Here is a 25,057-nt window from a genome sequence, read left to right as displayed (position 1 = left end):
TCCGTCTCCCTCTCTCACTCTGACACACTTACTTGTACATGTACAGTAAATACGTCCTTTCACACACACACACACACTGGAGGATTCCTGGAATGGGTCAAAGACATTCTCATACATACTTTTCTTAGTTGAGTCAGTTATGAGAAGAATGATAAAAATGATGTCATGAAGTTTCTTTTGAGTGGCAGTGCCACTATTTGCGGTGAGATTACAATGGAGGGAGGAGTAGATCATCCTGCCTCTCCCTTCTTATCTTGAATCTAATATGACTATATCCTTCTTTGTCTTTGTCATACGAGACACAAACACACACAATGTTTGCAGGCAGGTTATATTTGGAACAAACCTAAACGTATTTAAACATCATTTGTGCTCTTTCTCCTCTTTTTCTCACTTTGTCTACATGCTAATGTGATCTGTACTGTTGGTAGGTCCCATGTGTAAATGCAGTAGTTAGCAGTCAGTAGCTCGAAGGCAGAGCCTGTGGCTTTCTCCATTTAGTTCCCTGCCAGGCTAATAACAGGCTGCTTGTCTGAGCTGACTGTCTTCTCAAATTATTATGTGTGTCCCGTCTCCCGGCCCTGCCCTGATACGTCAGCAGATATCGCTGTCATTGCTATGTGGCTGTGGGCCTGTGCTGCCCTCACACAATGCCTGCTGTGGTCATTTTTATCTACAAATACACACCACCATGAGAAAAAGACACAAGAAATGGTAGCAGAAATATAGGAAATATGTTTATATATGGCTTAGAAAGTATCAGGTATGGTGTGCAATGTACCCGTATGTCTCAAATAAAATCTGCTAAAGAAAAATGTATTCATTTATTTATTTAATGATGTCGTTTATCCTCTTTTTAAACTTCTATGTGACATCGTAAGTCCAATTTTAAAGTCTCTGCACCGGCTACCTGTCTGCTTCAGAATTGATTGATTTTGCTTTTAACCTATGATCCCTCTAGAGGTCTAGAGGTCTTCTGGTAGGGTGTATGAAAACTGCTCTAAATGTAAATACAGTTTGATTGATTGATTGTAAAAATGAATTGTTAGCATAAACAAATAGGGCTTAAAACAAATTTAAGAATTTGTGATATTTTTTATACTAGCATTTATCAGAGACTACATTTCCCATAAGCCCTTTCACTTCCTATGTTACCCCTTTGCAGAAGCAGATTTTCTGAAAATGAAAAGCCAAACTGATGTCACACAGTGTAAATGATGTCTTGGTAAAATCCAAATGCTCATGTAAATGTAATTTTTTCAAAATGTAACTGTTACGTAATCACAGGCTGGTCCTCTGTGTGTGTGTGTGTGTGTGTGTGTGTGTGTGTGTGTGTGTGTGTGTGTGTGTGTGTGTGTGTGTGTGTGTGTGTGTGTGTGTGTGTGTGTGTGTGTTGCCTGGGCTGTCTATAACAGTGTGTGTTGTTGCAGGTTTGTGATTGGCCGAGAGCGTCCGGGCCAGCAGAGTGAGGTGGCCACGCTCATCCAGCAGACCTTGGAGCAAGAGAGGAGACAGAGAGAGCTGCTGGAGCAGCAGTACGCCCAGTATGATGCTGACGATGACGAGGTAATAACCACACACAGCCCTCATCCTCTGTACAGGGTGTCTTCAAGGTACAGTAAAAGATTGTGCAAATATACATCTGTACATGCATACATATGTTCCTCATAGTGTAGGTCTTATATTTCCAATATGCATATCTGCTAACATGCCTCCCTTAATAAAAGGAACATTATCTCATATTAATAAAGCTCATTATATCTATATTTATTTGAAGTTCATCCGCTGTCAGTACACACACTTCTTATACATGACACTTCATTGGAAAATTGAAGCTTCTCGTTGTCACTTAATGTAAATCAGCTCCCTTCTCATGACAGTTGACTTGAAGTTTTAGCTTATTAACTGGATAAAACTGACTGACAGTGGGCTTTGATGCTGCCACAAAAAACACACTCTCTCTAACAAACACACACACACACACACACTAAGAGGATGCCATGTGAGCTTCAGTCCTAGAAAGCATCACTCAGCAGTTTCCCCCTCTGCTGCTTACTCACAGCACGTTTAATCCACCAGACACTGAGCTCATGGCCCTGCAACTGTGTGTGTGTGTGCACACTGGAGACACACATGCATGCAGACACACTCACACTGTATCACATACTAAAGCAACATAAATCAATGCATAGCACACCCTCACTAACACACACACAGCTGCACTCATGCGTAGATGGAGATACATACTCACTCAGACATCACTATCAGTGTTGCTTGAGGTCTTCTCCTGTTGGATGGTGGATGAAGAGCCTTCATGCATAAGAAACTCCTCCCGAGGCCCCGGAAGCTGATCCCAGCGCTCCCATAATCACACATGTAACACTGTCAGCTCCTATTAAAGCTCATATAGAGAGTTGAGAATTCAGCCATTAGCGACGACCTCTCTGCTTTTCAAAAAGTCTGAGTTAAACACGCGAGAAACCTCCCTCCTTCTGCTTCGTCCTGCTGTCTGTCATTTCAGATCGAGGATTTATAATGGAAAATCTAAATAAAATGACAAATATATTTATTGTCATTTTGTTTTTCCAACACATCAAGACATACCCATCCCTTGTCCCTCTCCTCGTGTCCATAAGCTTTACTCACAGCTACCCAGAAATAAAATACAATAAATAAAAACAGCAATAATACAGTAGTATTAATTCATACATAGATTACTATTATCAAATCTGCCTCTGTTGAGCACCAAGCCATCCATAACTCCCTACGTAACTGCCAATAGAGTAAACAGTTACAAAACCATTAACAAAGATCGATGCCGCAATAAAAGGAACTCATTAATATTCATTTCCGCTATAAATATTACAATGGCGCGGTGCGGGAGGTTATTTCTCACTCTTGAGTGCTGCCTGCGTTGATCTGACAGACAGCTCTTTATTGGTGCTGGGGCTCCTGTCCCAAGAGGAAGAGATGCTCCTTCAGTCAGCAACACATGTCATGGCGTCCATTTGATTATATGTAATCCAACACGCATGCATTCCCATCTGTCAGCACTTAAAGGCTACACACACATTGGAAAAGCATGGAGACACACATACTACAAAATACAGCATGTTTGGCTAACAATTCCCATATTCACTTGTATTGCTACTTTTCTTGATATGATTGTAAATTACATTTATTGGGGTTTGAACTGTTATTTGGACAAAACAAGCCATTTGAAGACATCATTTTGGGCTTTGAGAAATTATGTTTTCAGTTTTTTATGATACTTTATAAACAGCAAATTATAGAAAAATAATCGACACAATAATCATTCATTAAAATAATCATTAGTTTCTTTTTTTGCTTGTCTTTTTTTTTTTACAAACTATGTCAAAACAAATGTGAGGATGCAGAATAAAAGGCTTATTGTTCCACTGAAGTCAACAAAAAGTAACACATCAATCAAGAATGAATAGACAGATCTATTCATGCCAGCACTAACACGGAGACATGTGAACACACACACACACACACACACACACACACACACACACACACACACACACACACACACACACACACACACACACACGCCACATCCTATGGGGAGCGATAGTGGAGATGGGAACGATTCCCATTTCTCAGGAGGGTTGCATGTTTACAGAATTGGTGGTGTGAGAGTAAAAAAAAAAGTGTATTGACATTTTAGCAATACATCAATACCATTCGGGTTTCATTATCTTGGATTTAGGCTGAGTAAGGCATTAATCTTATTTGCTTATTCAGGCTCTTTCGTATTATTTAGCACCAAATCAGATACATCAGACCTTTCTGAAGACGACCTGGATGTTCACATGGATGGTATAAATTTGTAAACTGCTGATTATGGTAACTCCCATATGACATGAATGCTGCAACATTTTTTTTTTTGTTTATTGACCTAAATTAAAAATGACATAAATACAAAGTATTTACAATACTAGCATATAAAATACAATTATATCAGCGCACACACACGCTTCCTCCTCCAGTGAGTAACAATCATTGTGTCGACATCTTGCTCACATTAGACATTTATAGTGCAGATCTTCACCCTCTAAACAACAGCAACATTAAATCCTGTCTTCCTCTCCTGATTCTTCATGCATGTAGTAGGAGGTGATGCATTTATCATATGCAAATTAGTGTTTCATTGCCCTGCCGTGTGTTCATTGGTTAACTCCACCTTTGGTGAAGGTGACCTTTTTTTAAATGTAGGATGCTGGTACCATGGCAACAAGCATGCCTATTATAGGAATGGAACTCTATGTCGGCCATGCATGCAAACAAATCAGGCCTGAGCTCTGTTATCTGGGTGGGAGATAGATGGAGGGAAGTGCAGGGGACGAGATGACGAGGAGAAGATATGGGCCAAGATGATGAGAGAGGAGTTGAGACTGAAAGACAAGTAACAAGGGAAAGATAGATCATGTTGGACCGATTTAAAGGAGAGAGACCGTTAGATAGGAAACGATGTTATGAAGGAGACAGACGTTTTCACATAATGGCTGCACTGGAAATATCAGGCTCTGTTGGTCATCAGCCAAACAGTGAATCAACCGATCCATTTAGATGCTTAATGTCCAGCGCCAACATTATTATATCATTATATGTTATTTTGAGAATTGGGGAAAAGAAAAACTGATAAAGAAATAGAGATTGTTAACATCTCAGACCTCAGACCTCACGAGTTTGAACCACTAACAATATGGTGACTCATATTTAATGATAATAAAAAGTGACCTTTCAAATTTGACCAATGCGACTTAAAAAAAACACTCACGGTCGACCAGGCTGTCAAAGCAATTTATTTTTGACAAGGTTTTGGCCAACTAAGTGTGTTACCTCATTCTTATATAACTGGTAGCATTAAAATAGCATTACAAGATAGAAAGTGAAAGAAAAAGATGGCATGAGGAGAATGGGTAGGAGTTTCTGGAAGTGTTTGACACGCAATGTGCTGCACTCTGACTGGTGTAGCTTTGAGGAAAGATGGGAGACAGACGGAGGACAGAGAGAGAAACAGAGAGGTAACAGATGCTGCAGCTGAATATCTGACTGGGTGGTTTCTCTGTTCAGGCTGCCGGTGGGTCGACAGAAGCAGGCTTTTCATTTCTTGCCGTGACCGTCGGTCTTCATGGCTAAAATGCGGATTTGTATCAGCCGTAGAGAGCTAGCAGGCAGTTAATTAAATAAACGTTAGCTCACTGCATGAGTTCATGTTTTCAGCTCATTCATTTTAAAACAAGAATCTGATTTATAAAAAGGGCAATATATGGAATTGATGGCTCCGTGCAGGATATTGTGCTAAAGGCCTGAGGCTAAAGCCAGGACCAGTTTGTGCTTTTCATGTATTATCATTACACCGAGATAAGCATCTCACAATCTCTAGAAGGTTGTTTAATTATACTTATCGTTGTTCTGAAGACTCTTATTACCATCTGGATGAATACATATTCCATCTGCTGCACCATTAAACACCTGTTTCCCAAATTGTGCCACCTCCTCCTAATCCTAACAAAGAAGGTCGTCGAAAATTGCTGACTGAATTTGTGATCTAAAACATTTTATAAGCAGTTTTATTTATGTATATCTATATAGATATAGATATCTATATCTATATACAGTGTATATATAGTGTGTGTATATATATATATATATATATATATATATATATAATATATACAGTGTATATATATATATATATATATATATATATATATATATATATATATATATACACTGTATATAACAAAAATTAAAACAAGTACAATATATATATACCGGTATATATATATACATATATATCTATTGTGTGTATATATATGTATATATATATATATATATATATATATATATATATATATATATACAATAGATATATATGTATATATATATATACAATAGATATATATGTATGTATATATATATGTGTGTATATATATATATATACATATATATCTATTGTGTGTGTATATATATATATATATATATATATATATATACAATAGATATATATGTATATATATATATATATACAATAGATATATATATATATGTGTATATATATATATACAATAGATATATATGTATATATATATATATATATATATATATATATATATATATACAATATGTATATACACATATATGTATATATACACACATATATATATATATATATATATGTACATATATATATGTACACAATATATATATACTACTACATCACATATATATATATATATATATATACACTTATATATATATATATACACTTATATATATATATATATATATATATATATACACTTATATATATATATAAGTGTATATATATATATATAAGTGTATATATATATATACCACTTATATATATATATATATATATATACACTTATATATATATATATATATATATATATATATATACACTTATATATACAGTATATAACATAATACCAAAATAAAAACATAAAGTACAGTGTGTGTATATATATATATATATATATATATATATATATCTTGATGTTTCTTTCCAATACTTTATGTTTTTATTTTTGTTTGTATTTTACAAAAAAAGCCAGGACAAATGTCAGTTTGAGTTACCTGGGTTAAGAAATAGAGAAGCAGGTGAATGTCGCTCACATTAGTACACTGTGCTGTTGTATGAAGTGTATCTGCAGAAAAGTGGACTGCATGACTAACTTTGTGTTTCGTCTTTCAGCAGACAGGAGAGTACGCCACAGATGACGAGGATGCAGGGACGACGGTGGCAGGCGAGGACAAGAGCATCGAGGTGTTTGACTTGCCGGAGTCGGAGGACATCTTGTCTCCCTCGGAGTTAGACGCCACTAAACTCTACCAGAAGTTCAGAGAGGTAAAACAGCTGATGGGAGCCAACCACATTTTCCTCTGTCAGTGCTTTAAAGAATGAAATTCAAATAATAAATATATCCACACACCCACTACTTAGCCGCAGAAAAATGGTAATTCAATAAAACAACAAAAGATGCCGACACAATGGAGTCTAAAACCCTTTCTTTACTCCACAGAGTTACAGTAAATGCTTTTGTCAAGATCTAAAATCTGCTTACCCTCCCTAATTCCTAATCTGGATGATTAGAGGCGTGAATACAAAAGCTATGTGAGACCAATTCTCATTCCATCTCTAATTACCCATGCTTGGTTAAAACTCACAGAGGAGGAAAAATGGTGCTAACGCTTTAAATCTGTGAATAAAAACCTGTTTTGTTCAACTTTTACTACCATTTCTATCGATGAACTGTCAAAAAAGGGATAAAATGGAAAATTAGTTTCCTGACTGTTAACTCATTTCTTCTTTTTATTGTAGCAGAGAGCTACTTATATTGATCGAACACCCCAGCACTGTTTTTGGCACCATAACACTTTCTGTAGACACAACAGCTGTATGACACGTTTAACAAATGGCTTCAGCTGCACTGCCGGCACCGCAGGGGATATCGAGTTAAACTATAATGCAATCCCTTGTCACAGGGTGTATATACTTGTTCTATTTTCTCTGTATCTCGACCTCTGTGTCCCTGAACGCAGCTTTTACCTTTTTTGTTTAAAGGGCTCTCCCATTCCCCACTTCTTCCTTTTCTTTCTTCAGTGCTTTTACACAGTGAAGGAAAAAGGAAGCCAGGCAGAGAAATAAGCCTTTTATACAATCAGCAGATGTAAAATAAAAGCAATATGGTATTAACATAATCAGCATTGGTCATTTATGATGTGCATAGATTTTTTTAAGCATTTGACCAAATTTCAAATTTACATTTTAAAGCAATGTCATGAGTCATCGCTTAATCTGTGTAGCCCGCTGCGTGGCCGAACATTGTTCAAACTCACAGATCCTATATTCTAATCACAATACCAAACATGCCCTGCTGAGCTGTGAGGAAATCGTTCTATTTGAATAGTGCAGCCTTAACAAACAGGACAAAGTAAAGCTTCAATTCAGTGTCGGAACAAGCAGTTGTTATTTAAAGGACAAGTTCACATGTTTTCAAGTCTGTCTCAACAATACTCACACGCCAATGTGTACTGTAAACTGTAATTATTCCTCCTGTACTGGACATGAAAAGATGCCCTCCTAACATGCTGTGCCGTGTATGAATGTGTGACTTGTGATGTAAAAGCACTTTGAACTGTGGACTATAAAAGTGCTATATAAATGCAGTCCATTTAATAATGGGCCTTCTTCCCCTTTTCTTTATTTCTGCCTCACTTAACTAGAGCTCCCATTTCCACATCTCTTGTTCCATATCCACTTCTTTCTCTCCATCTCCTCTTCCCTTTTATGTCTGCTCTGTCATTATCTCTCTCCGTCTGCCTGCAAATGACTGCTCATCTCATATACCATGCATAACTCCTTTGCCACTCTCTCTCTCCATTTCCAACTCCATCCATCTGACTTGATACACCTCAGAAAATATGCAAGCCTTTTTGTATTAACAATGTATCAGTTTTTAACAGATTTATAGGTATTGCACTGAAGAAAGTGACAGAGTTTTAGATTTAATGCAATGCAAAACTTTTCTTTTTTTAAGCATCTAGCTATTTATCTATCTCTTGCCTTTTCTCTCCTCTCCTCTTGAGAGTGTGTGTCAGAGCTTGGAGCCGGGATGCTGTCAGGGGAGGACAGGGTCGGCTGCCTCCGTCCTTCAAACTGTATCGACAGCGGAGAGATCCTGCGCAGCCATGCACTTCATTATCTGACCGCCTTCTCTTTTCTCTCCTATCTCCTCTTTTCTCCGCCTCTGCTCCCGACAGCTCCAGATCAAACACACAGTGACCGAGGCCGAGATCCAGAAGCTCAAAAACAAGGTAAGAGACTAAAACTGTCGGTGCGTGGGTTGTGGGAAGTTTGTTGAGGTTCAAACTATTTGTAAATGGGATGTGGGATTAGTGTCAGGACAGCAGGAGGGGGGGGAGGGGTTCAGGTTTGGAGGGAAAGCTTTAGGTATCGATTTTCTTCTTTAGAAAAAGGAAGCAGATTATTTGACTAAAACAGTGGCTATTAAGGAATCTGATCAAGCTGCAAGTCTTTTTCTGCATGTGCATATGTGTGTATGTTTACCTCGAAACACATCTGAAGTGTATAATTTATATGCTCTGTCAAATGTTAATGACCTAATTTGATTAATTCTCAAATTAATGTGCAGAGATTAGTGATTAAATTCATCAGGGAAGTGCTGCCTTTTAAAAGCTTTTTTTAGGAGTAAGAGTAGATTCCCTTTTGCAGAGCAATAAATTGATGCAATTTGTGCTCTGCATACAGATTTTCCTCTGAAAGACTTTTTACAAAGCATTTCTCTTTGACCAGCTTTGTGTGAAGCAATTCCCAGTTTTGAAAATCTGGGTTTGTTTTGGTCTCAGTGCATTTTTTCATCTCGTTTCAGACAGTAAAAAATACAACTAGTAATGCTTTGGTTTGAGGGACAAACTTTATATGATGGTGAAATATAAAAAAGCTTTTATTCCAAAACATGTTGTATCTAAAGTTGTTTTTGTCTCCCTCCAGTTAACGTCAGTGGAGAGGGAGAAGCAGCGCTGGGAGAAGGAGAAGAGCCAGCTGAAGGCCAGCATCGAGGAGAACAAGGAGAGGATGCTGAAGCTGGAGAGTTACTGGATCGAAGCGCAGACGCTCTGCCACACGGTCAACGAACACCTGAAGGAGGCGCAGGCGCAGTACCAAACTCTGGAGAAGAAGTACAACAAGGCCAAGAAACTCATCAAAGACTTCCAGCAGAAGTGAGTGCACCTGGGCCAAACCGCTCATCCTCACCTGGGATTGAGGAATGGGGGAGGAATATTTTATGAATATGTGTCACCACAACTAAGGTGCATTTTTGTTGTTTGTTTTTGTGTTCGTGGGGCAGCCTGTATTTCTGTTTCCCACACACAGTCTCTAAAGAAAAGGTCCGTCTTCTTGAAGGTGAAACGTCTTAATGAGAGGCACTAAACTCAGGGCAGGACAAAGCTAAAGCCACTGAACTCAAAGTCCACTCACAAGCTGTTATAAGAGCTTTCAATCATATCTCAAGGTCTTTATCAGTGGATGGAGTTTGCTCGTCTCAGTTCTCATGGAGATAGCTCAGCTGTCCAAGTGTGGATCTTTGGTCATGTGATAACGGGTGGTCACGTGTAGGGAGGAAATCATAAAGCATGTTACTGTTCAGAGACGTCCTCCTTGATCTCCTCTTTTTTCACAGTTTAATGTAGTGTAATGCAACGTAATTACAACGTAGAGCGATGCTGAGCTCCAGAGGACTGTGGCTCCACACACACCTCCTGCATATTGATTAATGGAAAGACGTCATGATAATATTGGTTTAAATTGGTTGGTACCAGCTTACGTAAGGTCATGTCATATATATATATATATATATATATATATATATATATATATATTTGCCATATTGTTAAATAGATGCACTTAATTTCAACTTGAACCAACTTGAACCAACTTGACGGTTTGAAATTAAACGATGGCTATTATAACTCCTTCATAAAAGGAGATGATTACATCAATCCTGTATAGGCTTTAATAAATCATTTTAGATTAATTCCTTCATTATCCCTTTTTACAGCTTCTCTTGCTTCAATGAGCAGAAAGGAGAATATCTACTGTGTTTCTATTGGTGAAGCAGAGCAGCTCTTTTTATAGCCAAAGTCTTATCCCATTTCAACAGTAAGAGCCGACTCTCCGATTCTCATGCAGCGCGGCTTCCTGCTTTTCAATGCGTTGATCTCTTTGGTCAGTCCCATCACAACCTCTCCAGCTCAGCTCCAGTCTGACGGCCTCTAATTGGCTCTGGCCCTGCAGGCCAACTGGAAGTTAACTGATGAAACACACTCTCCATGCTGATCTGGAGCAGAGCTGCAGAGCTGCAGAGGAGAGAACAGCCTCACACACCAAGGGCAAAGCAGGCATGAGGAAACGGCTGAATTTGCTATTCTTAGGGATGGAAATGTATGTGTGTTTTCTGTTGTTGTAGATATCTGCACACACACACACACACATAGATGTATCTTGTTTCCCTGTGTTAGCACACACCTACTCACCACATTACGATCCCCCCTCCCTCCTGTCTCTCCAGAGAGGTGGAGTTTATCCAGAAGGAAGATGTGGAGAGGAAGCGGCTGGAAGATGCTGAGAAAGCTCACCTGGCTGAGATCCAGGGACTGCAAGTCAGGGTAAACCAGATCTGCTTGCCTATCTCTCACCTCCATCTCTCCCTGTACGCCTCTCTCTGTGTTCTATGTCTGCGCAATTCTGCAAATTGGCCTCCAAACAACACAGAAATCCCTGAAGTGAAAATAACCAAATGATCACTGCAGCTCTTCTCTGTGCTTAATGATCAAGATTGTTGCTCGTAAAAAGAAATATATTTATAGAATATATATATATAATATTTATGCAGCACTTTTTCTTTTATGGCACAGGCTGTAAATGTGTAAAAGAAATTCAATCCAAATCCAGTAATGGACATAATGAAAAAGATCAGTGCCAGGACTCCATCACTTCTGCTTCCTCTTTACAACAGGTTTTCTGCTCCTTGGACATTGACAGCAGCTGGACTCGGTGTCCAGGGGCCTGTAGTTGTTTCCATTGTCAACCCCTGTATTGATTTTCTGCTTTCCTGGTCTTAAAACATGACAGTTGTGTTGTTTTCTGCTCAAGTCTCAGGCCATGCCCCACAGTTGAATTGGCAGTCAACCCAACTGTCCCCTGCTATTATTCTGCACAGTGAGCACTCATTCTCCCACTGCAGTGCAGTGTAAAGGGTGCATGGTGAAGTGTGGCACGCGCAAGATAACAGCAAGACAGGAGGGTTATACTTTAACTAAACTGATGCAGTACTTCACATGTGCACCAACCTGTACGACACCAACGTATTTTCAAAGTGGAATCAAAAAATGAATGATGTGCTCCTCATCATGTAGGCCATTTATGTGTGTGCTTTAAAGCAGCTGTTGTTATATGTAAATACCTACGGCTGGATAACACTGATCACTTCCTCTCCCTCTACAGATCGCAACATTAGAGTCCGAGCTAATGCAGCTGATGAAGCAGAACGGCATCCAGGTCAACAACAACAACAGCAACAGTGCTGAGAGGCTCAGCGCTCAGCAGCCGAGCCCCAAAAGGGTCGCAGCAATAGCCAGAGGTGTGTTTTTAACGAGACCGCTGCTCTCTGCTCGGATCATTATTAACATATTGATTTAAATAAATACTTCTACATGTTAGGAAATAGTCACTTCCTTGCTGAGAGTTAGGAGATCGATACACACGCTCATTGATTATTGAGCTGTAGAGATGCTGGTAGGTGGATCTTAACTATTCATTTAATAAACGCGGTGACAGGTCAAAGAGAAGTAAGTAACAGATCTTCTTATATTTTCTGATATACAATCTGAAATCAACTTTCAAAGTTTCCCAACTGCATTTCTTGTTTAAAAAAAAGAATCAATTAAAAATGACCCATGACCCATGATGCAACAGCATTGTCTTTGCCTTTTTGTTTTTGCCCCTGCTGTTTATTGACTCATGTTGCCCTGTGAAGGACATTGAAAAGATTGCAGTCTCCTGTGGCTAAGACACAACACACACACACACACACACACACACACACACACACTGATGCCGCGCACTTTCACCTCAGACTCACTTTGGGACCTCCGTAACCAAAGACAAACCTGTAAGCCCTTTTGAGCACATCATCTGCTTTTGTTCTCCTCAAGTCTTTTGAAGCTCCGCTGGCGTTATTTCAGTGGCTGCATCCGTCAGAACGGAGTGTGTGCACAGACGAGAGCCATATCTGATACCGTACAGTGCAGACGGGATAAAAGAGTGATTGGATCTGCACTGATCCGAGTGATGCCGCCTATTATGCAATATTTAAAGAGGGGAGGGGGGGATTGAGGGAGACGGCTGGAACAGGATGTAAAGGAGAGAGAGAACATGTGGGAGGAGAAGACAGAAGCTGCTGAAATGATCATTTAAATTGAAATGATTTCAGTTTTGTGCGTGCGTGTGTGTGTGTGTGTGTGACTCTAGACTTGAGGGAGGGCTCTCCCCACTCACCCAGCAAAAAGAAGAGCAACAGAGGAGTCGCCCGAGACAGCATCAGCTCCACAGAGGGAGAGGTTTGTATTAAAACACACACACACACCTGCACATTGTTCTTTATTTCCTATTTATCAATACCTGTTGAAATATCAACCAGCGTTTGCTTTCATTTCCTTTATTATTCTCATTAGGCGATTCTCACATTTAACATGTCTTTTCACCACAGGGTGTTTGATTAGTGTGTTTGTGTGTTCATCAGCATCTGTGTGTGTGTGTGTCTTTAACCCCTGTCCATTCTGCTTTATTCCTTTAATGGACTAATTGCTACGTGTTGCTTCGCGGCACTAATTGACTCTGTGGCACTGTCACAATGTATCGTCTCTCCCAGTGAGATTATAACAGCCGAAGTCTTTTTCTGGATCAAAGGCTCTCGTCTGGCTAACACTGTCACTTAACTCGGCTCCAGCAGGAATGAGTTCAGATTGGATGAACAACTTCAGATCAGAATTGGCAGGAACACAGACAACCGGGCAGAGTGAGGCTTCCAGGGGGAAAAGAGGCTGAGGAATTAGAAATAGTGAAAGTATGTCAAGTGGCTTCTTTCAGATTAGTCTGCAGCGTCGGCTGTTCAGATCACTTTATTCTTCCTTTTTTTTTTCTGTCACCACTTCAGAGCCTTCAATTCATTTTCTTTCTCTTTGCACTTCCTCTCTCTCTCTCTCTCTCTCTCTCTCTCTCTCTCTCTCGTCGTCTGACCTCATCTCACACATCACATTTCCCTCTTCCTTCTCTCCTATTTACTTCATCTTGCTTTCTCTTTTTGGCCCTTGCCATCTGTCTTCAGGTCTCTGAGGGACACGGCAGTCCAGCCCACAGCCGCTCTGGTTCGATTCGTAGCGTGGCCTCTTGTGACGCAGAAAGCTCCCCCAGACGAACACTGCTCCCGCAGTCGAGCCCTTCTCACTGTGTGGAGGAACACAGACAAACAATGGATCCTGGGTGAGACCACAAATAGCCATGTTTTCATCACATACCAACTAACTTAGGAAATGTAACTGGGACTTTGTTTTGGATTAGGTTTTGAAATAAAGACATCTATATAATGTTATTAGTCAAAAGTTAAAAAAGCACATAAAGGATTCTCTTTCAATCAAACTCTGTTTTCTCACTCTACCTTTTGTCCTCCCTCAGGAACACTGGAGAGCAGGACAAAGATCCCTCACCTGGAAACAGGTAATAATAACTGCCCCAGTGTTATATTCCTGCCGGTTCTCTGGCATTAACATTACGTTTGTCATGTAGCAGATGCTCTTATCCAGAGCGACTTACAGTGATCTAACTGCAACTCGGGGTTAAGTGGTGTTGAACTCACGGTGCTCTATTTGGAAGCCTAACCACTAGAACACCAGACCACCACCACTCAGCTGTCTCGCTACTAAATGAGTCTAAGTCCAGAAACTGTTTATGAACTGTCTCTCTCTCCACTACCCCTCCCTCTCTCTCTCTCTCTTCTTCTGTGGTCTGCTGTATGTCATGAATGGTCGGGATGACCCCTCTTATCCTCGCGCAAGGTGAAGGCGGTCTAATCTAACGACCCGACCCCCACAAAACAGAACCCCTACTCCCCCCTCTATTCGAGAGAGAGGGTCTTACTATGTCTCAACTCTCTCTCTCTGTCTCTCTCTGGTCTCCCTCTCCCCCCACTTCTCTCTCTCTTCTCTCTCTGTCTCTGTCTCTGTCTTCTCTCTCTCTTGTCTCTCTGTCTCGCCTCCCTCGAAAGGAAGAGAGAGAGAAGAGCGGAGAAAAAAAGGAGAGAGGAGAGAAGAGAGAGACAGAAGACGAGAGAAAAAAAAAAAAAGAGAGAGAAGAGGGAGAGCAGAAGAGAGAGAGAGAAAGAAAAAAGGGGAGAGAGGAGAAGAAGAGAGAGAGAGAGAGAGAGAGAGAGAGAGAGAGCGAGAAGAGAGAGAGAGAGAGAGAGAGAGAGAGAGAGAAAAAAGAGAGAGAGAGAAGAGAGAGAGAAAAAAAAGAAAGAAGAGAAAGAGAGAGAGAGAGAGAGAGAGAGAAAAAAAAAAAGAGAGAGGAGAGAGAGATAGATCGAGAGCAAAAAAACCTCTACTCTCTCTCTATCCCCCCCCTCTCTGTCTCTCTCTGTCTCTCTCTCTGTCTCTCTGTCTCTCTCTCTCTCTCTCTCTCTCTCCCCCCCCCCCTCTCTCTCTCTCTCTCTCCCCCCCTCTCTCTGTCTCTCTCTGTCTCTCTCTGTCTCAGCTCCACAGAGCCGTCACCAGAGGACAGTCCAGAGAAACTCAAGCCCAAGGTACATGCGGTTTGGTGACTATTGATCAATCAATATATTGATTCACATTCACTTTACAGTGAGGACATTAAAAGACACTTTGTTTTGCCATCTGTTATGTAATTATAAATCCAGTCAGGTTTTCTATCAGACCTGTATACGTATATTTATATATTATAAATTTGATGATACGTTTTCATATGCTATGACATCTAGCTTTGATGTGATGTGTTATTTCTGTTGAACAGACCTCCCTTACATGGCCCCACTTCTTCTCCTATTCATATTACTTGGTATTGTATTATTTTGTGTTTTGCTCAATTATACTGTCAACTTGTACTTGTAACAGGTAAACAGGGTTAAGTCAGTAATAAAGGGAATTATTGTACTGCAAAAATGCCTAATTGCATTATTAATTGAAAGAAAATCAATGAGTATTCCTACATAATCCTAAATATCTCTTATAATCTTAACTATGACTTCCGCCACACTGTAAAAAATGTCCATTTTAGCAATCTTGTTGAGAAATCTCTTCCCAAGTGTTCACTGTGCAAATCAATTTGTTTCATAATACCCCTTTAATCGGTTAAATGTCGTACTGATACAATAGGATTAAAGTTGTTAACATGGGCATTCGTTGCAGTGTAGGAGCTTGCATGAAAACTGTTTCTAATCCTGTGTAATATCACATGCGGTTACCCCTAGGATTAAGAAGGAGATTATTTTTGATCCTGCACCAACCCAATCTTTTTCTCTCTCCAAGGACATGCTATCAGCTTGAGATGGATACATCAATGCATAATGTATTAACATTAGTAGTTATGTGCTTTTAAGTGAGTACTCAGCGTAGAGAGCTGAAAGTCTGAACCTATAGGACACAACGCTCTACACTTTAAACTCACAATCTTATATAAATGTAATCTTAAACTTTGAGTAAAAGATAGAGGACAAAGGAAATACTGTATATTCCAGGAGGGGAGAAGGAGGCCTAACACTTTCTCTGTAAAACAAACTGTTGCTCTACTTTTAAGTGTTAACTTTTCTCCTCCTGATAGTCCGTATTTCTCAGCAGCAGCTTGTCTCTGTATGTTTGAGCACGGATCTTAATACTGTACTGTCATTCTGGACAACGTCCACACTCTGGCACACTCACAAGGACACTGAGAGAGAGAGACTTTTTGAATTGGAAAGCATCCAGCTCCATCATTTCCAAACACTAATCACATTCACGGTTTGTGATGTAATGGAATATCTTAAGAAAACGAGGGATGTGCACAACCCTGGCGTGTTTCAAACAGCTTAAAGGTTTTAGTCTAATGCACTTTTTATTGATTTTATAATTTATTAACTGTCAAATATTAGGAAGAAACACCTCAATCATTCTGGTGCTCAGGGGAAAAGTCTTCATTCTACTGATTCACTCCTCTTCCCCTCTCTTTGTTTAAGAAATAGAAGTAGAGAAGCACTCTAATCAACTCAATTCAGCCTCAGAGCCAGTTCGCTCTCACCACCAGTTCTTATAAGTGTGTTGTTGATTCCTCAGGGCCCCGCTCTGAGCGATGATCTGAGCGCCAGCAGCAGCAGCTCGGTGGAGATCAGCGGCCTGCTGAGTGAAGCCAAGATGTCGGGACGCTCACACACACTGGCGCTCTCCTCAGATGAGGTACACATACTCACTTAACAAAACTTGAATGAAAAAAACATTTGAAACACAAAACTAGGATTTGCCTTTGCTGGCCCTGTTTTATTCTCTTAATGGAAAGAAAAAACATTATCCCGAAGAGAGAAGACGCACCAATTTATGCTCATTGTATTCAAACGTTGGTCCAGGCTGCTGTAGTGTAAGCCATATATATTTCCCCCCCCCCCTGCTAACAACCCAGTCATCTTCTGTTGTTTTCAATGCTGCCACATTCAGAGTCTGGATATGATAGATGATGAGGTGAGCTGTGTTTTACTGCACGCATGTCTTTACGTGTCTGTTGAGTAGAAGTACAATTTGTCCGTGCTTCATTCCCACACATCAATCATGATGATTTTCCCACAGAGCAATATGTGTTGCTCCAGAATATAGTCGTTTCATCTAAACTCATTAAACATTATCATTCAGCATTCTGTAGAAGACACACTGTTAGTGTTTCATGTTGTGCATCTCATCTGCTTTATTCCCTCTGTCCCCGTCTGTCTCTCTCCATGTTCAGATCCTAGACGAGGGACAGTTTTCGAAGCAGTATCAGTGGCAGAACTGCAGCATCCCGGAGTGGACCTCCCAGCAAGTGGCCCGCTGGCTCATGGGCCTCAACTTAGAACACCACATCCCAGAATTCACTGCCAAAAACATAGACGGAGAACAGCTGCTACAGATGGAGAGTCCTGAGCTCAAGGTAAGTTAAAGGAGGTCATATATACATTGTTCTCACGTACATATAAGAACCCCACAGATATATCATGTCGGCCAATAAGTACAAGAAACTGCAGAATAGCAACGTCAAACATATGCGTGGGGGAGTTCAGAAACAGCGCTGCCATTACATGGTTTGTCCAAAAGAGAGCGATGAATTTAGTTGTCGCAAATAAGTATGTAGCACTAAAGGTTTCTGAGACATTTGTGGGTGTGACGCCTCTTTAACAGCAGCCAGATATATTGTTACCACATATATCAAATATCAGTATTTGTATCGGCCTCAAAAATAGTAGGCTAAAGGGAGAAAGATGCTTATTTGTTTCAGGCCCTTGGAGTTGCTTCTTCCCAGGACCGTGCCCTGATCAAGAAGAAGATTAAAGACCTCAAACTTCTGATGGAGAAGGCCAAGAGGAACCGAGAGAAAGTGGAGAAACAGCGCGAGAAGCTACGGAAGAGGGAGCTGGTGGAGCAGCAGAAAGAGGCGCGCAAAGAAAGCGCGGCAGAGTGAAGTGAATTGTTAGATCACCTCCCGCTTTACTGTAGCACCACGCCGCGTAGCATCTCCAGGAAGAGAACGTCAGTAGGCCCCACAAATGAACCCTGAGGGACACCTGCTCTGTAGTTCAATAGTTCTCAGTGGTGGAGCTACACACCCAACTGTCGGAGATTGTTGAGTGACTTTTTCACCAAGCAAATCAAACCAAAATGAGCAGTTGGATAATAGGATCCTGCCCCGTTCATTTGCCTCCTTTTGCACCCATCCTGTGTTTGTTAGCCATTTAAGATTTCACTCAGTTCTATTTATTTTGCTGTTAATTGCTGTAAATTAGGTTTATTTATTCATATGCAGAGTAAGTCTGTGAAGTTAATCTCTCTCCTCATGCCGTATCATCTTCAGAGCCGTCTGCGTTATCCATCGAAGACATGTCCATGTACAGTGATGAATACAGATGCTAATATGTCTGATGTGCCATTTTGAAAGACTTATCTATATCCTGTTCATATTCAATGAAATCGCTCTGTTGCTTTGCCGAAGCACATACAAGGTCAGGCCTGTGTGGTGGACTATATGATGCAGTACTCATCTCCCACCACTGGGTGTCACCAGGCTGCTTACTTTCACTACTGAAGGTGGCAACACCTGAACTTTGAAATAGGAACTGAAGCGGGAAGCAAGTTTCATTGGGAGAAACAAACTCTCTCAGTACTTGCAAGAACACTGGAAGTGCAAACACTGTAAAGTTAACCTCTGCACTGGCGTGTCCAATGCTGCTTACAGTATACATGTACCCATACAAGGCAGTTCACAAAGTATGAATGACGAAAAAAAAAGGACATACTGTAACTCATTGAACTGGCTCTAACGGAGACTTCAGGTACAATGTAATCATGGAATTTGTAATTTACCAAACCTGTACCACAAAAACAAACTACAAAAAAAATGTTAAAATGAAATGTCCTGCTTATATGCATAATGTTGCTTTGACACCGCTTGTAACCTGCTTTTGACCTCTTTTTATATTCTCTCTCAATAACAAAGTAATACCCCGCCGCTGCCTTTAGAAATTCTAGAGAAGTAGAATTTTTCTGAACTCTATCCGCTTCTGTGTGAGTGTCGAAACACATACTAAGCATTAAAAAAGAAGAAAAAAAATGTCTTTCATAAAAAAATGACAGGTCAAAGTTCACCATGCAAATTACTTTGGAATATTCTGATCAATATTAAGGAATGCTGCCATGTAGACGAGTCATCTCTGTGATGGAGGACAGATATAATCGCACTCTTTACTCTGGAAATTGCACCTAACAGATGCAATGTAGTTTTAATTTTCCTATAAAACTGGTTCAGTAAGACTTAAAACAAATATACACCTTTTTTGAAATTATTTTGACATGTGTACTTTATGCAATTCTTGTTTTAGGATTATGACGCTCACTGAGAGACGTGCTCCCTGTGTTACTTCTTTAGCATTCCCGAGAATCATTCCGTAGGTTTACAGTAAATATAGAAACACCAGTGTCACCGTGATTGAAACAAAGGCAGCTTTGGTTGTGATTCCCTTTTGTCTCAAGGGCCCCGCCTGGTGTACTGTTAACAGGTTAAAACGAGAAGAATAGTCTGGGTTACAATGCCACAGTAATACAGGTGATCTGTTAATGTTATTATTTATTTATTTCTGTATTTAATGAAGCAACTGACTACTGTTTATGATACCTTATACAAAACATAAGAATACTATTAACACCTAACGTTGATTTATCAAGAATTGTACAAATTACTTCCTATTGCCAAAATATAAGTAAACCTGCTTATTAAAAGTGATATTAGTTTCCAATGGTTGTTATCAAATGAAGGATTTAAAGATGCAGTAATGCTCCCCCATCGTGCTTGTGGTTCTCCTCTTAACACAACCATAGTGCTGCTCCAGTGCAACTCCAATAAACTGCTCATGATGTATTCTTATGGAATATTTTGTAACACTTGAACCTTTCTGTGAATACCCCCCCCAACCCCCACCCCCCACCCCTGTCAAGTCAGTCCGCCGACTGCACTCTTTTGACTCTTTTGTATGTATAGTAACAACACTGAGAGCAATACGCTGTACGAATCCTAAAGCCTTGTTTTCTATCGTGGAAGTGTGTTTGTCTGAGGGCTGAGGACGCTTAAAGGTCACACCTGAGGCCAACATGTGACTTTGGATCTTTTCTATGTGTTTGACTGAGCTTGCCTAGGCATGATGAAACCAACGTGTGGATGAGACCCTGGTGCTCCTGGCAGGCGTTTGAGTCGTGTCCTGAAGGGTTTGTCTTTCATGTACGTAGAGAGCAAAAGATAATCACCACAAACTGCTAGCCATTGCTTTCACTCTTTTAAAAAGCTGTGCTTGTTCTCCTCTTCCTCCTCCTCCTCTTCCTCCCTTTTTTGTCATTACCTTGCTCTCTTTTTCGCATTGTGAAAAGTTTGAAAGGGCAGCTACCTGTCACACTGAATAAAATGTGCGGTCACTGTCCAGTCTGCTTTTGTTTCTTCTTTTTTCACCATTTGTCTGACTTCCTCCACATGGTGTTAGTGGTCATTTGCTAGCTAGAGACAGAAATGTGTGTCCCATGCAGCAAACCTGTGTGCAATATTCATGTTCTGACTGTTTTTGATTGTTCCTTTTTCATTCTTCTCCATCTAGAAATGTCTTAAAATAGTCATATTAGGATAACCTTTGCCATCCCCATGCCATGCCTGTTATTTTTACCATGTGCCCATTCACTGTCTGATGCCTTTCAGACTTAACTGGTCTGGAGTCCGCCAGTCAGATGCAGCGCTCCGGTCCCTCCCTCTCTCGTTTCTATTTATATTCAGTCTAATTTCACTCCAGGGCTATTTTTTCTCTCTGACAACTCCCTCCTGTCACTGGTTGCCCCTCTATATTTCTGTCTTCCTTCTGCATACACCTCCCATAGTTAACGGTTGGGCTTATGGAGGCCTTCCAGTGTGGGTATGATTGACACCTTCATTATCACCATTTGTGCATGTATTTCCAATCTCCTCCATGCTGTGTGGAGAACATTAGTGTCCGAGCCGGCCGGTTTGCCAGTGCCTAACGAGGAGCGAGGCCCTTCTTTTAGGCAACTCATGGAGGACTTGAGTCCCAGGCAACTGGCTGTCAAACAGCTGAAGCAACAGTTCCTGGACGCCCTGTTGGCCAATGATGCCCAGGAGGTCAAGCAGATTCTACACGCCGCAAAACTAGATATTGACACGGTGCTAGAGGTGGATGACCCCAGTATGATGCTGGCCTCATACAAGCAAGGTACGGAGGAAGTAGGATCAGATTGTTCAATATTTCACAAGCAGCAATACAATGAATTGTGATATACTTTATGTAATGTTTGCGATACTATATCGAGCCTTAAGGCCCAGAAATATGAGTTATCATGAGAGTATCCAGAGAAAAGATTATGCTAGATTTTCACAAAGTATTGATCAAGGAAAATTCACTTCCTGAATATCATAGTTAGGATATTAGTTCTGTAGTTTATCCACTAGATGTTGCTCATTCCCCATGGATCCTAAAGCTGGAGATGACAACACTGTCAGTGAATTACAATAACATGCATACTCAGGCTACTGGGGGTTAAACATATGGAACTATAAGAACAAAGCATTATGAAATGTATATATACTGTGAGTCAGAAATTATACAAGCACCTTTGACCTTTGACCTTTAGTTAGTCATTAAACCTTTTTCAATAACTAACTATGCAACAATCAAAGAACAACTGAACTCTGTCGCGTCATATAAGCCATCAGAAACATGTTTGTCTTACTTGGTGCAGGTTACTGGCTCCCAGGCTACAAACTGGAGAAGTCCTGGGCGATGGGTATTCATGTATGTGTTATGTACAATGCTGTGGAAACGGCACTGGTGCTCCTTGAGGAGGGTGCGGCCATCAACCGGATGCCCAATGGTAAGGCGCCGCTTCACGTCGCCTGTGAAGCCTCCAACGATGACTGTGTCGCCTTGCTTTTGGCTCACAAGGCCAAAGTCAACAGCCTGTCGCTGAGCGGACACACGCCACTGCACTACTGCATCACCAGCGAGTCTGTGGCCTGTGCCAAGCAGCTCCTCCTCAAAGGTCAGGAGGGAAGGATGCATGGGTACATAGATAAATTAGTAGATGGATGAAAGTGCCAATACATCCATAACTACAAAAATAACCTTTGCTTTTTCCCCATGGAGATGCAAAAGTCAATATGCCCAGCGACAACAAAGAGGAGGACACACCTTTACACACAGCGGCAAGATTCGGCGTCCCAGAGCTGGTGGCTCTCTACTTGGCCAACGGAGCGTCTGTGGATGCAGTAAACTCCCTCCAAGAGACTCCGCTGATGACTGCGTGCTTCTGGGCTTTTGACGCTAAAGAGCAACTCTACAGCCAAGATCACCATCTTGTCTGTCGTCTCTTGCTGGACCACCAGGCAGGTGCGTTCTTTGGACCTTCTATTGATTGTCATTGCTGTGTACCATGGAGGCTTTGAGTTTTGTTTTTCCCCTTCTGTTTAAGATCCCAACCTCCGAGAAGAAGACAATAAAACAGCCCTTCACAAGGCAGCCTGGAACTGTGATCACATCCTGATGCAGATGCTGCTGGAGGCTGGAGCATACACACGAGCCATGGACATCAATGGCTGCGCCCCCATTCAGTATCTCCTCAAAGTGACGGACGTCAGGCCTATGGCTATACCTGAGCTCTGCTATCAGGCGTTGCTGAACCATAACGCTGCACGGATCTACCCACCACAGTTCCACAAGGTTCTGATGTTATTAGACAATATGTTACCCATTAACTGCAGTACCTTTGACAAATGATATGTTGATAACAAAAGGTTACTATACTATTTAATTAAATATTGTTTGTTGTTTTGTGCAGGTGTTGCAGAACTGCTATGACTGCCCCAGAGCAGTAGAAGTCATGGTCAACTCTTATGAACGCTTAAAGCCCACAAACAAGTGGAGAGATGCCATTCCTGATGACTGCTACAAGGTATGGCATTTAGTATTCAGAGTACTGTGTGAACAAACTGGCATTTAAAGGGTTAAAACTCTGAAAATGTTTTATTATTTTGTAGTGATAATAAGGAGTAAAGTTGGTTCAAATAATTAATTCATGGAAAATAATATTATATATAATTTTATGGCAGTTTTTTGACACTTTTTGACTTTTTTTTAAAGAGATGCACAAGAGTTAAAAAAAACAAAAGAAACAAATAATATCTCAGCCTAATTAGAAATCAATTGTTGTGTTTTGAAAGGTAGGGGCTTCTTAGTGATTTACAATCTGGAAAATATACAAGATCATAAGAGACTTCTTTTCTTTGCTTCCTCAGCGACACAAAGACTTTTACGACTCTTTGTTCGCCGTTTGCGCCAACACTCCTCGCAGTCTGCTTCACCTGACCAGATGTGCCATCAGAGCCAGCCTGGATGGGTCCTGTCACAGAGGGGTAGCACAGCTGCCTCTGCCATCTCCCATGAAAAAATATTTACTACTGGAACCTGAGGGGATACTGTACTGATGAAGAGACCTCTGCTCATAAAATCTAACTGCTGTATGTGAAGATACACAGACTGTCACCTGACAATTTTAATAGAAACATTCACTTCCTGTCTGCAGACTATGGAAAGTGAAAATGCTGCTAGTTGGAGCCGGCACTAAGAAGTGTGTCTTTTATATATTTGTGCACACCATTCCCAGAGGCTTTTGTCTGGAACATAAGAAATCTCTCTTTGGTGTTTGGCAGTGCCTGAGTGGAACTCTAATCACGTGACTTACTAGAAAACTGATTTATGAAGGCGGCTTGAGGCGGGACATGACAGAGGACGACATCCAAGTAATTAGGAAAAATAAATAAATTGACAAAGGTTTGAGAGACAAATGAAAAAATAGCAATTTAATGATGAAAATGTATGTGTTTATTACAACAACAACAACTATAGTAGTAATAATAATCATAATAAGTCATTTATAGTGATTGACAAGTCAGGATTGTTGTCAGCTGGGTGACATGGAGCCACCAATCCCATCCCTACAATCTCTCTTTCTGTCATCATTTTATTATGTAATTGCAAAAATACAATGTCTTTAAATAGTCTCTCTATCACAGTGCTGCCTCATACTTAGGCTCTAAATCTACCTGGCAACCTGCATTAATGCTCGCTCAAGCTCATGCTCTAATGATACTCTATTATGCAGAACAAACACTTGACAAAGCCCTCGACAACAAGTGCTTGTTTTTCCAGTGGACTGCACATGAAGCCATGTACCATGGACCAATTCTTTGCTTGCCAGAAATAAAATAGAAATTCTCTCAAATGGCTCAAAACAGAGGCCATTTTGCCAAAAACAGTAATGGTAGCTTAGTATCCTTGTCAGGTTTTATAAGAATGTCCACCTGAACTCAACACCACGTCATCTTTGAACTGCTTTCAGTCCTGACTTCTACTTTCACTTTCACCTGTAACTGTGCTGTAGCTTCTCACCAAGAGGAAGTCCTCTTTGAAAGGTCTCAGGCAGACCTTTAATGGTAGCCTGGGCCATTTATCCCAGTCACAACAGCATGCTGTAATGGTTTGAGCATCTCAGTCTATTTCATCCAGGTGTTAAGTCTAATTCAACATGGGGAGATAATGGCAGCAAACAATAAGAGGGTAGCACTCAGGAGATTGAGGCTGCCGCCTGG

At 40.6% G+C, this 25,057-nt stretch overlaps 2 protein-coding genes across 5 annotated transcripts in view; both read left to right on the top strand.

The window, feature by feature from the left end:
- ppp1r9a (protein phosphatase 1, regulatory subunit 9A) overlaps positions 1 to 20,833 on the top strand; it is a 47,638-nt gene extending 26,805 nt beyond the window's left edge. For 3 of the 4 annotated variants that reach the window (XM_029442849.1, XM_029442851.1, XM_029442850.1), the window contains 14 exons: positions 1,431 to 1,566; positions 6,752 to 6,904; positions 8,821 to 8,874; positions 9,572 to 9,801; positions 11,151 to 11,247; positions 12,086 to 12,221; positions 13,112 to 13,200; positions 13,968 to 14,122; positions 14,315 to 14,356; positions 15,389 to 15,437; positions 16,960 to 17,079; positions 17,335 to 17,358; positions 17,618 to 17,800; positions 18,146 to 20,833. In XM_029442849.1, coding sequence (XP_029298709.1) covers positions 1,431 to 1,566; positions 6,752 to 6,904; positions 8,821 to 8,874; positions 9,572 to 9,801; positions 11,151 to 11,247; positions 12,086 to 12,221; positions 13,112 to 13,200; positions 13,968 to 14,122; positions 14,315 to 14,356; positions 15,389 to 15,437; positions 16,960 to 17,079; positions 17,335 to 17,358; positions 17,618 to 17,800; positions 18,146 to 18,328 — 1,651 coding nt within the window. In that variant the 3' untranslated portion in view covers positions 18,329 to 20,833. The remainder of the gene's footprint in view (positions 1 to 1,430; positions 1,567 to 6,751; positions 6,905 to 8,820; positions 8,875 to 9,571; positions 9,802 to 11,150; positions 11,248 to 12,085; positions 12,222 to 13,111; positions 13,201 to 13,967; positions 14,123 to 14,314; positions 14,357 to 15,388; positions 15,438 to 16,959; positions 17,080 to 17,334; positions 17,359 to 17,617; positions 17,801 to 18,145) is intronic. The other variant, XM_029442852.1, reaches the window with a different exon arrangement.
- Positions 20,834 to 21,273: 440 nt separating this feature from the next.
- asb4 (ankyrin repeat and SOCS box containing 4) lies at positions 21,274 to 24,832 on the top strand. Its single transcript, XM_029443075.1, has 6 exons — positions 21,274 to 21,626; positions 22,153 to 22,452; positions 22,557 to 22,799; positions 22,882 to 23,129; positions 23,248 to 23,361; positions 23,705 to 24,832. Exons 1-6 carry the CDS (start codon positions 21,314 to 21,316, stop codon positions 23,891 to 23,893), a joined length of 1,407 nt encoding a protein of 468 aa, XP_029298935.1. The 5' UTR covers positions 21,274 to 21,313; the 3' UTR covers positions 23,894 to 24,832.
- The last annotated feature ends 225 nt before the right edge of the window (positions 24,833 to 25,057 follow it).

The sequence above is a fragment of the Cottoperca gobio genome, chromosome 11, assembly GCF_900634415.1.
Source record: "Cottoperca gobio chromosome 11, fCotGob3.1, whole genome shotgun sequence".
Lineage (NCBI taxonomy): Eukaryota > Metazoa > Chordata > Actinopteri > Perciformes > Bovichtidae > Cottoperca > Cottoperca gobio.
The sequence above is the reverse complement of the archived record's forward strand: the minus strand, read 5'-3'. Positions and strand labels throughout refer to the sequence as shown.

What these genes read in the sequence shown, in the direction of transcription:
- asb4 (XM_029443075.1), top strand. Translation starts at nt 21,314, where the DNA reads ATGATTGACACCTTCATTATCACCATTTGTGCATGTATTTCCAATCTC. An exon ending in GCTGGCCTCATACAAGCAAG is followed by an intron (nt 21,627 to 22,152) that starts GTACGGAGGAAG and finishes TACTTGGTGCAG; the next exon opens with GTTACTGGCTCCCAGGCTAC. An exon ending in CTTGCTGGACCACCAGGCAG is followed by an intron (nt 22,800 to 22,881) that starts GTGCGTTCTTTG and finishes CTTCTGTTTAAG; the next exon opens with ATCCCAACCTCCGAGAAGAA.